Raw genomic sequence first — 12,900 nt, forward strand, 5'->3', positions numbered from 1 at the left:
TTCAGGTGACCAACTGCAAGTTTTTCTCCTTTCTACTATCTTCTCAGAAGGACGGCAACGCAGGGGCCTCAAAACAACAACTCTTAAATGAGCCGAAAACAAAGATTGATCAACATCATGGTTGAAGGGGAAGGATACAAAAAGCTCAAAATCTCAGAGATTTCAGCTTCAGTTTCCACTGTGAGGAACAGAGTGAGGAAATGAAAGACCATAGGCACAGTTATAGTTAAAACCAAGTAAAATCTCAGATAAGCAGAGGAGAAGGATGGTAAGTACAGTCATAGTGAACCCACAGACCTCCAGAGCTCCAAAGACCAGCTACAACATCATCTCACTGCAGATGGAGTCACTGTGCATCGGTCACCATTCACTATTCAGCACACTTTACACAAGGAGAAGCTGTATGGGAGAAGAGTAATGCAGAAGAAGCCTTTTATCTGAGCACCCGCCACAAACAGAGCCACTTGAGGTATGCTAAAGCTAAAGCACATTTGCAAAAGCCAGCTTCATTTTGGAATATGGTGCTGTGGACTGATGAAACTAAAATTTTAATTTTTTATTGGTGTAATTTTTCTGTTGGGGTGCCCAAATGTATGCACCTGCCTAGCTTTGTTTAAATAATTATTAAACACTTTCTGTAAATCCTATAAACTTCACTGTGTTCGTCTGCTATATGACATATTTAACTGAAGTTGCTGATCCAAACAACCAATGATTTATAAAGCAAAATCATGAAAATTATCAGGGGTGCCCAAACTTTTTTATACCAATTTGTTTCTGAAGGTAAGTCCATATCATTGCATTTGATGAAGGTTGGTTCTATCCAATTGGTTCTCTTTGCTATTGTTGAATGACAATTCTTGATGCAGTACCATCTGAGGGATCAGAGATCACAGGTTTTTAGCTTAGGCTTGTTGGATGATACAGTATATTATGCTGTTTAGGGGAAGAACCAAGCAAATCCTGTGCAAAACTTTGCATGTATCCCTCCACCATTTCTCTACATAACTGTTTGCTTTTTTACCATTTGTTTTTCTGCAGGAAAGCTTTTATAAGTTCAGATGTCTGGATTCGTTCACCACCACTGTCAACGATTCTCCAATCTGACTGTCAAATATCTTTTAAATTGGGATGTTTTCACACCCAACCCACGATAAATGGCTTTGTTTACTTCTTAACTGTTGGGTAATGTTGAGTAATGTAATAGGAAATCGGTTTAATCCCATTTTAACAGCTAAAATATCTACAGTACTCAGTATTGAAGGGTTATTAGGGTGCTGGTGGCAGAGCAAAGCCCGGCTTTTTCACTGTATCATGCTTTTCGTTTTTTAACAGCCTATTTAACAAAAAGTGTGGCGTAACTCAATCCAAGTGTGTTACGCTCTCTGTAATAAATGCCTTCTAGCTAATAATTCACTTTTGCTCGTGATGACATGTAGGCGTCCTTTATGTATAGCCGGTGTGGGCGTTCTTGGTAGGGCTTGAGTAATCTGATAGGTCGCCCTCTGCAGGATCTCTCGTGCTATTGGCCGAGGCTCAGGAATCCGGTTTGCCGGCTGCCTCTGCGTTATTAATATGTAATAAAAAGGCTTCTAATGAGGAGCTGGCAGTTGTGCTGTGCTCTGCTCTCAGCGGTGGCTCCTTCGCGGCATTCCTGAAAGACGAGCGTGGAAAAACAGACACACGCCGCTGCGGCCTGCGCTGCTTACCGTTTATTTTTGTTTTCGCCTGCTTACATTCATCACCGCCCTGATTAAGGTGTTCAAATACCGTCGGCGCCACGTTTGACCGAGCGTGTGAAGCGTGTGAAGCAGGCGAAGGCCATTACCTGGCATGTTTAATTTCCTAACGCCTTGACTGTGATTTTATTTTGCTGTCAAGCTCAGATCACTGACCAGGCCTCAAAACTTTATTTCATAACACCCATTAAATTCCAGTACTCGCCGAGTTTGCTTCCAAGAGTAATTATTTTTTTCGAGGCACCCAATGCGCTGGCTGAGTTCCACGGCTGGACGCAGTAGCCGGTGCCAGACTGGAAACGCTGCTCTATTCCTCTCCGCTAAAAAGCATTAGCACGGCTAAACCTCACAGCTCCTATAAAAAAGGGGGTTCCTTCTTTTTTGCCGCTGTGATCGGGGTTCTCCTACATTGTAAATTAGAGCAAGAAGTGCATTGAATTGTAACAAAACTGGCAGCAGTTAAACTGTACTTCAGTTCTTTGATACACAGTTTAAACAGCCAGTCAGCAATAACATTAAAACCAGTGACAGAGAGTGAGAATAGTGTTGTTTAGTGAATTTAGTAACAAATCTACACTGATGGGTGTGGTGGTCTGGAAGTGAGGTTCAGGTAAATACAGTATCTGGCATGTTTCTTTCTTGGTGTTAGGTAATACAGGTAATAGGTAATATAATGCGCCACTGACTGATTAAAACCCCGACAACATTCAACACTCAGCCACCCAATCCTAAAAATTTAGATCAAATTCCATGAAGATCTCAAATGATGACATTTTTGAGCAGCTAAATGTCTTCTGCTATATACAAAAAATAGCGTGTTGCTATCTCCTAACATAACAAGTGAAAGAGGAAGTGACAAAAAAAATAAAAAATACAATATCAAAAATAGGCTGGGGTTCAAAGTACTTTTTAATGTATTTTTACTCCTTTTTATAAGTAACAAACTCAAGGATTCAAGTGTTTTTGACTGTCTGTAACACTTGCCTGTTGTTTTTGTTTTGCTGAAGCGATGAAAACTGTGATTGAGGTGCCGCTGGGCAGCCGAAACCTGCGACTGACTGCCAAGGGGTCAGACATTATAGGTGAGTTTCAGATTCTCTGTTCATTTCTGATCAGCTGAGACCTGGTGGTCTTCCAAACAAACAAACCAGAATATGTTTTATGATGTAAAGTATTTTAGATTCTTTAAAGTAGCATCTCTTGCATAGATGACAGTTTTCTCAGTGAGCATTGGAATGTGCTTCAGTTAAATGCTGTTCTAAACTATTCAAGAATTTACTACTTACCTAAGTAAAGAAAATAAATAATTTAAGAAGTGAAGGCCAGTCAATTAGAAACATTTAAGGAACTTTGAAAATATCCTCAAGTGCAGTCACAGCAAAAACCATGATGAAACCAAATGTTATGATGAAACTGGCCCTCATCAAGACCGTCCCAAGAAAGGACACAGAGGAAACAGAGTTCCCACATGCCAGTTTTTAGAATGAATATACTGTATTAGGCTTAGCAGGGATGGTCGTTCCAGCACACTGCTAAATTAAACACATTAAACACAATATTTAATCCCTTCTTCACTCAGAAATGCTTCTGCTTTCAGTTTAGATATAACTGAATAATACGGACTGCCACTTTAAGTTTCCTGGGCCGTGTTTTCACAGCGCTGGACTTCACCGGACCAAAACAACTCAGGCCAAATCTCGAGGCTTTCACCGCGTGTTTGTCTTGTCAGGCGTTTCAAAAATGAGGTTTATGTGACCTTCGTATTACTTCCACAGATCATTCATCAACTATCAGGAGACTCGCAACTCAGACCTGGAAAAGTCCACTCCGGACAGAGCGGGAAAAACGAGGGAATGACCACAGAGAAAACAGAGAGAACAGAGTGCTAATGGTCCAGTTCCCCAGCAGCCTGGTTCACGAACTCCCGCAAATCTAAATATTATCAGAAGCTGTTTTAGAAATGGATAATCATATTTCCTCTGGAGGAGTTCTGTGCTGAGAGATATTCCCGTTGTGAATGATTCTCTAGCATGGAATAGTGAAAGCTGCACGATTGTTTAATCACTTCGAGTCGGAAAACACTTTGAGAAAATTAGCGGACGCGGTCCTGACGATCCGAGACGTGTAAATAATGGCAGGAAAGGCCGCCAGTCAATTGTTTCCAAATGGAGAGCTTGTTTTCAGAGCAGCTTAATGTGTTCCTCTGCAAACACGGCGAGCGCTACACGGGTTACGATTAAAAAAACAATCAAACGAACGTCCGCACTGACAGCAGAAATTCATAGCCTTACCGAGAAGCAGCTGAACGCCATTACTCCAGGGTTTGTTTTCAGACCCGCACGCTTTACTCCTTTTGTGTGGGAAAGTTTAAACCGTCCAATTACTGCACGCATTCATTTACATAAACAAACCACTCAGCTTAATGACTTTCTTTATGATGTGCTAACAGATAAAAACACTCACTGTTAGCGAGAAGCTTTATCACACTATTATGTGTGATCTTATCACATACAAATGCTTACATTATACACCCTATACACTCACTGGCCACTTGAGTAATTGAGTAATAGTTGTAGTTGAGTAATGTCTCAACTACAGTGGCGTGAAGAAGTATTTTCCCCCTACAGATTTCTTTTGATTTTGCCTTTTTGTCATACTTACATTTTTCCGATTATCAAACGAGCTTTAATATCAAACAAATATAACCTGAGTAAATAACAAAAAGCACTTTTTAAATGATAAAAAAAAACTATCCAAAGCAGTCTAACCCTTTGTGGAAAAAGTGTGATTACTCACACTTTTTGGAAAGCTGAGTTTAATTTCACTACTATCCACAACCAGGCCTGATTACTAACAGACCTGTAGAATCCAAAAATCACTTAAATACAACCTGTCTGACAACAAGAAGCAGCTTAAAGATCTAAAAAAGCAACACTTTATGCCCTGATCTGAAAACAGATGAGAATTCACAAAAGGATAAAACATGGAAAACTGGTAAACCTTCCCAGTTGTGGCTGGCCAACCAAAATGACTCCAAAAAGGGCATGGACAACTCATCCAGGAGGTCACAAAAGAACCCAGACCAACATTTAAAGAACTGCAGGTCTCACTTGTCTCAGATAAAGTCAGTGTTAATGATTCAATAATAAGACAGAGACTGGCTGAAAATGGTATCCAATGGAAAGATCCAGGCAAAAAAAAAAACACTGCTGAACAAAAACAACACAACAGCCCATCTCACATTTACCAAAAATCATCTTGATGGTCCTTTTTGGGAATATATTCTTTGGACTGACGTGACAAAAAATGTAACTTTTTGAAAGGTGTGTGTGTCCCGTTACTTCTGCCGTAAAACTCACAAAACACATCATTTCAGAAAAAGAACATCATACTGAATGTAAAACATGGTGGTGGTAGTGTGATGGTCTGGGGCTGCTTTGCTGCTTCAGGGTCTGAACAACTTGCTGTAATAGATGGAAGCAGGAATTCTGCTGTTTACCAGACAATCCTGAAGGAGAATATCCGACCGTCTGTTCGTGACCTCAAGCTCAGGCGTACTTGGGTTCTGCAGCAGGACAATGATCCAAATCACACAAACAATTCCACTGTCTCTGAATGGCATAAAAAATAAAATAAAGGTTTAGGAGGAGTGGCCTAGTCAAAGTCTGATTGAGATGCTGTGGATGATCTTTAACAGGATATTTATGCTGGAAAATCCTGCAATGTGTCTGAATTAAACAATTCGGTAAAGAAGAGTGAAACAAAATTCCTCCACAGAGATGTAAAAAGAAACTCGTTGTCAGTTATCAGTAAAGCTTGATTGCAGTTGTTGCCGCCAAGGGTGGAACAACCAAGTTATTAGGTTTAGGGGGCAAATTTTTACACACAGGGCCAGATTGGTTTGGATTTTTTTTTCTCATCATGTGAAAAGTGCTTACTATATTTACTCAGGTTATCTTTTTTTACAGTATTAAAGCTTGTTTGAGAAGTCTGTATTGGGCCAAAAACTTTTTTATGCCACTGTAGTTATTAATTATTGTGTGTGTGTGTGTGTGTGTATGTGTGTGTGTGTGTATTTTATCAGTGATCGAGGCTCACAGTCCTGCTGGCAGGAGGGATGAGCTGGTCTTCAGCTCTACAGGTTCGTACACACTGGCCGACACCACTGTGGACTTCCAGAGAGGAACCGAGAGACAGACCCTCCGTTGCCACGGACCCCTGTCCTCAGATTTCATCATCAAGGTCAGTAGTGAGACACACACACAAACGTATTATCATATTTTTTGAGGTATTAAATTGGGTAGGAAAAAAAATCAGCAATGGCAAATTCTTAGAAACATGCCCCATCCACCTGGTACTCTGCTAGTTCACGCCAACTTGCCATGAGCATGTCGACCAATGTCCACCCTTACACACAAGACACCACATCATAGCATATACAGGTGTCTGTCCCATGACTTTTTCCACACACCCAAAGTATTGGGCAGCAACCTCAGGCCCCAAAAGAGCATTGAGGCATTGGGTGCCATGCTCATTGGGTGCCATGCTGTTCCAAGGCATCAAACCAACAATCTTCTGGCCCAAAGCTCACTTCTCTAATCTTTAGTTCCAGGTTTGTCCAAGCAAGTTCAAGTTCTCATTGCTTTTGTTCTACCCTACCTTTAGTCTTTAATCTTAAACCCCTCTTTCTCCAGCTGAAGTATGCAGTGCCCAAAGACACGGTGATGCAGTTCATGTTCTACCAGCCCATCCGCTACCAGTGGAGAGAGACGGACTTCTTCCCCTGCTCTGTTACCTGTGGAGGAGGTACAGCACTTTATTCATTGAGGAAAATGGTTCAATGTTACATAGTTGTGTGGCAAATTATTGCTTTCAGGAGTCCCTTTCTCCATTCAATGCTACCAAATTTGCCAAAATTGCTGTTCAGTGTTCTCCTGATGGTGGGCTCATGAACATTACCAGTAGCTAATGTAAGAGAGGCCTTCAGTTGCTTAGAAGTTACCCTAGGGTCCTCACCGACTGTTACACGCCTTGCTCTTTGTGCTCTTTGTTGGTTGATGACTGCTTTGTAGGTCCAACCACTCTGTGACAGACAGCCCTTGCTGGAACAAGCCGTCTGCATTACATGGGGTAGCTGAAATGGGAATGATCTGACAGATTGCTGACTAGCTAGTTTATCATGCTATTGTAATTATTGTAAATGGTTCGACAGCCAGCTAATGTTGCCAGCATGTGCTTTTGTATTTGTAATATTCGTAGTCAGTCTTGGCCAGTTCTCCTTCTTGTCTGAACCGAGTCCAAATACCAATTAAAACATAGGTAAATATTTCTTAGAGTATTTTCTTATCAGGTCATGCAGACACTCTCTCAGCAGCTCAGAGGTTAAACTGGGTAAAAGTCTCTTCAGATTGTTTCAGAGACAAACTGTAGTAAACTTGAGCTTTAAAAGTTTTGAATAAGTTTTGAAACCAGTACTTTTACACTTTTACCTGAGTAAAAAGCTTGTGTTTATACTGCGAATAAACCCTAGTATCTATGCTTCTACCTATATACCTATGTATTTATTATTGGGTAAATTTGTTTCTATATTGTTTATATTTCCATACATCCACTGTAAATGTGTGTAAATTTGTGTATTTGTACATAGAGCTGTTTTTATTTTATTTTATTTTATTTATTTTTGTTCAGGCACCATAAGGATTGCTGCTAAATTTCGTTGTACACTGTGCAATGACAATAAAAAGTATCTTATCTTATAAAGTAATGAAAGCCAACACTTTTCATACCTTTGCTTCTCAGGCTACCAGCTGAACTCGGCCGACTGCGTAGAAATCCGCTACAACAAGACCGTGCCGGACCACCACTGCCACTCCTACCCAGAGAACAACAAACCAAAGCCCAAACTGAAGGAGTGCAACATGGACCCCTGCCTCGAAAGGTTAGTTTTCCTACACACATAAACACACACACAAGACTGCGATACACTTTAAACACTGTATGTGTATGTATGTGTGTGTGTGTTGGAGTCGAGGTCCGAAAATTAAATATTCTGTTTTTTTTTTTTTACCCACTCCAGTGACGGGTTCAAGGAGGTGATGCCCTACGATCATTTCCAGCCTCTTCCACGGTACGTTCTGATCACACCAGCTGAATTCATCACACACATCAAACACACAGATACAGTTCCTTTCAGACATTAGTGTCCCTATCTTACACCCTACGCAAGACACATCATGCTGCTCATTGCTATCTTAAACCCCACCAACAGCCTATATTCACACCTTGCATCTGCGTCTTTTAAAGAGCAACAGTGCTTGTAAATATATCTACGCTGATGGGCGTGGTGGTCTGGGAGTGAGGTGTGTTTAGGAACATTTCTGGCATGTTGCTATCTTGTATATTTTTCAAAAATATACTTAAATGTACCTTTCTTTTACAAGGGACTAGCTCCTTTTTTATTTTGTTTAATTTATAATTGTCCCCCATTTTTTCTCCCTAGTTTATCTAGGCCGATTTTCCCACCTATTCAGCTGTTAATTAGGTGTATATCCCCCATAAATAGTGATGCCACAACGCAAGGATGCATCACAGCATGTTTGGAGGAAAGTGCAGCGACTACTGTATGTCCCTAAGAGTGATAAAAAAAAGAGCACCATCTACCCACCCAGAGAGAGAGAGCAAGGCCGATTGTGCTCTCTCGGGGCTCCGGCAGCCGATGGCAAGCCGCATGACCGGGATTCGAAACCGGCGATCTCCTGATTATAGTGGCAGCGCTTAACTCATTAACGCTTTAACGCCTCTGACTATCTACTTTTTCATAATAACTCCGGCAGCTGACGGCAAGCTGCATGACCAGGATTCGAACCTGAAGCGATGTCTCGAACATAGTGGCAGCACTTAGCCTGCTGGATCACTCAACGCCCCTGACTATCAACTATTATTTTTATTAATAACTTTTAGTCAGGAGAAACATACTTTCGCTGCCATCTGGCTGCTGACGTAGCCGGAACCCCCAATGGGTGAACTTTAAGTAGATAACAGATTCATTACAGTCTATTACACAAACATAGTGTACTTTTTTACAGACAGTGTGTTTTCTGCTGTAGTCTGATGTGTGAGGGTATAATACCACACGTTCCCCCACACTTCACTCTTATGAATATAGATTAGTTAAGGTGTGAGGTCTGAGAAATAGCAGAGTGTGAAGTCAGCATGCAGAAAACTTGCTTTTCTGTGTGTGGTATTGTGTGTGTGTTTTTGTGTGTGTAGGTGGGAGCAGAACCCCTGGACCTCATGCTCTGTCTCCTGCGGTGGGGGGTCTCAGCAGCGCTCGGTGGTGTGCGTGGAGGAGGATATGCAGGGGCAGGTGGTGCAGGTGGAGGAATGGAAGTGCACACATTCGCCCCGGCCAATCACAGAACAGCCCTGCAACACCTTCGACTGCCCCAAATGGGTCGCGATGGAGTGGTCTCAGGTACACACACACACTCGTCTGCATTCATCCATCCTTCTGTCTATATACAGACCCTGCATTTGCATCATTTCATCCATTCATTCTTCCCTTCACTCATTCACCATCCTGTAATGTATCCATACACTCATCCTCCCATCTAACCATATAACCAATCCATTAATCAGTCTTTTAAATGTCTTTCTAATTACTAATTTCTGTACATCTACCTATATATATATATGCATACATCCATCCATCCATCCATACATTCATCATTACTTCTAGCCAACCATCCACCCATATCCATCATTCCTTCCACTCATCCATCCATATCCATCGTTCTTTCCACTCATCCATCCATATCCATCGTTTCATCCACTCACCCACCCACACCTGTCCATCAATCCATCCACTCATCCACCTGTATCCATTATTCCATCCACCTACCCATATCCATCCTTGCGTCCACCCACCCACTCTTATCCATCATTGCATCCACTCATCTATCCATATGCATTATTGCATTCACCCACCCACCCATATCCATCATTCCATCCATATTCATCATTCCTTCCACTTATCCATCCATATGCATCATTCCTTCCACTCATCCATCCATATCCATCGTTCTTTCCACTCATCCATCCATATCCATCGTTCTTTCCACTCATCCATCCATATCCATCGTTCCATCCACTCATCCACCCATATCCATCATTCCATCCACCCACCCATATCCATCATTCCATCCATATTCATCATTCCTTCCACTTATCCATCCATATGCATCATTCCTTCCACTCATCCATCCATATCCATCATTCCTTCCACTTATCCATCCATATGCATCGTTCTTTCCACTTATCCATCCATATCCATCGTTCTTTCCACTCATCCATCCATATCCATCGTTCAATCCACTCACCCACCCACACCTGTCCATCAATCCATCCACTCATCCACCTATATCCATTATTCCATCCACCCACCCATATCCATCCTTGCGTCCACCCACCCACTCTTATCCATCATTGCATCCACTCATCCATCCATATGCATTATTGCATTCACCCACCCACCCATATCCATCATTCCATCCACCCACCCACCCATATCCATCATTCCATTCACCCATCAATACATATTAATCATTCCATCCACTCATACTTCTATGTCCATCATTCCATTTCCCCACCCATTTCCATTATTCCATTTACCAACCCACCCACCCATATCCATCCATCTATCCATCCACCCATCCACTCATATCTATCATTCCATCCATTCACCCACCTTTCTTCTCTCTGTGTGTGTGTGTGTGTGTGTGTGTGTGTGTGTTCCTCTAGTGTACGGTGACGTGTGGTCGGGGTTTACGGTACCGTGTGGTTCTCTGTATTGACCACAATGGGCAGCACACTGGCGGCTGCAGCTCCAGCCTCAAACCCCACATTAAAGAGGACTGCCTGGTGCCCATCGCCTGCCACAAACCCAGAGGTGAGAAAGAGAAAGAGAGAGAGAGAGAGTCTCAAACAGTGGGGAATTCATGCTTTCAATGTGTGTGTGTACATAACAAGCACAAATCACAACCTTTTTGGAACATTACTTTTATATATTTTCATTAAATAGGTTTTCTTTGTCAGTGTTACAGAAAACTGTGAGTGATCAGTGATTTGTTTTTAATATCCAAACTCTTCTACTTCAAATGATCCAGAAGACTAAGACATAAGGTCCTGTTTTAGTGATCTACAGTATAGGTGAGCTGCCAATCTCTCACTACGTATCTTGATTTAGGGCGTGTCAGTGTGTCTTTGCTATCGTAACGGCGGGAAAAGTACATCTTGGGCAGATTGAAACATGCGAAAGACATATACTAATTCTCTTTGTTAATCACAGGTGTGTTTTGGGCGGAACGTGAAATAAACCAATCAGTGTGCCACTTGTCATTCCTGTTTAGAGCCAGGTGAGCTCTGACTTTGGCAGATTGCTATTTTAGTGGTGCACTTACCTTGACCTGTTCAAAGTTTCTTAGCAGAGGAAACTGACCTGCATTGTTGACGTGTGTTTGGGACGTGTCTGTGTTGTCAGTTTTTGTCAGTTGCCAAGATAGCGATGGACATCTGTATTCAGTCAGTGGTCTTCCTTTGCCAAGATAGACAGCAACACACCAGAAATTTACCTGAACACACAAACTTACTGCTCATCCACTATGCCTACCAGCATAGATATCTTCACGAGTACCGTTGCTATTTAAACGACACAGGCGGAAGGATTGACTATAGGCAGTTGACGGGGTGTAAGATGGCAAGGAGCATCGTGACATGCCTTGTGTAGGATGTAAGATAGAGCCCATTGTCTCTGTGTTCTAAATATCGCTGGTATTTGACTCAAATCCTGCTGGTTTGATGCTTGCCAGCCATCAGCAGCCGGAGTCCGAGAGATCACAGTTCAGCTCCTGTGTGTTTTGTGTCTTCGGGGCTTGTTGTTCTCTCCTTATTCTTACTTTTTTGCTGCTGTTCTTGTCTGTCAAAGTTAATTACTTACTCACTCTTCATCTGCCAGCATTTCACAGTCTCTCCGTGTCCTGTAAATGAGTTAAATGTGTTAGACTCATCTGTATGCTGAGGGATGTCTTGCTGCAGAAGAGCAGGAATGATGAGCGTAACCTGCACGAGTCCAGAAATAGAATAGTTTATTTTTTTTCTTCAGTCTTTCCGGATATATTCCCGAAAGCCGATGAGTCAGACTGCTTTCAGAGGAAATTAAGGACAGACACTCTCAGTCCTGCAGCATCTCCGGCTGTATTCCTCCGATCCTCCTCACAGGTGCTTTAATTCAGAGTGACGGTAGAAAGGAATTATTACAGCTTAGATTTAAACTATTCAGAATACTGAATAATTTTAGTTGTGTTTTATCTAGGGTTGCCAACACTAAAGCGTTCAGTCGTTTTTAAATTCATTTTAAAATGTTTAGTTGTGGTCTCCAGTATGAATGTGAGCTGTTCTCAATAGCCCTCAATAGTTATTTCACTTTATTACTGGTCTCTGAAGAAAGACAGCATTTGGCTCGTGCTCATTAACACTCATACATGCAAACATCTCGTCTCTGATTGGCTTCACTACAAAAAAAAAAATTCTACAGCAGAGAATGTGAGTATTTTGCAGCTCTAAAACTCAAAGACTCTCAGCGACTTTTCCCACGGCCAAGTGGCTCTTCCTCCAAACCGTGCTTCCCTAGTGTACATTTAAGGTAACACGCAGAATCAACCGGAGATCCGATTTAAACCTAAAGTTACTTACACAAGATGGCTAATGCTGACTAACAGGTGTAAACAGAGCTGCATATACAACTCAGAGAGACTTGTAATGTGTTTCACAAACAACAAGAAAAAACGGATTTTAGCGGAAGGAGACTTTTCATATATATATATTTTATGCAAATTAATTGCGCCACCAAGTTTGACCTCAATTTCTGCCACAATCTGCCGCGCTCCCTCCCAACGCACAGATTGTTTTTCTGGCTGAATGACTAAAAAGCTCCAACAGAGCTAAATATTTTTGTGAAAAATATACTTAAAAGACTTTTCCTGATATTTGCCACTTTTTCACAATTCAGCAAATTAAGTTAAAATTAAATAGCCCAAAATATTATTTTGATTTTTTACTAGAAAAATGCTATTTGACAACTACTACTACTACTTAAAAAAAAGAG

General features: G+C 41.6%; 1 protein-coding gene across 3 annotated transcripts in view; it reads left to right on the top strand.

Annotated features, from left to right (window-relative positions):
• Nucleotides 1-12,900, top strand: part of adamtsl3 (ADAMTS-like 3) — a 214,658-nt gene that overhangs the window by 139,192 nt on the left and 62,566 nt on the right. For all 3 annotated transcript variants that reach the window (XM_022669516.2, XM_049465585.1, XM_022669518.2), the window contains exons 8-14: nt 2,747-2,821; nt 5,824-5,981; nt 6,434-6,545; nt 7,539-7,677; nt 7,816-7,866; nt 9,009-9,213; nt 10,539-10,686. In XM_022669516.2, the coding sequence (XP_022525237.2) occupies nt 2,747-2,821; nt 5,824-5,981; nt 6,434-6,545; nt 7,539-7,677; nt 7,816-7,866; nt 9,009-9,213; nt 10,539-10,686 (888 nt within the window). The remainder of the gene's footprint in view (nt 1-2,746; nt 2,822-5,823; nt 5,982-6,433; nt 6,546-7,538; nt 7,678-7,815; nt 7,867-9,008; nt 9,214-10,538; nt 10,687-12,900) is intronic.

Source organism: Astyanax mexicanus, chromosome 16, assembly GCF_023375975.1.
Source record: "Astyanax mexicanus isolate ESR-SI-001 chromosome 16, AstMex3_surface, whole genome shotgun sequence".
NCBI classification, from domain to species: domain Eukaryota; kingdom Metazoa; phylum Chordata; class Actinopteri; order Characiformes; family Acestrorhamphidae; genus Astyanax; species Astyanax mexicanus.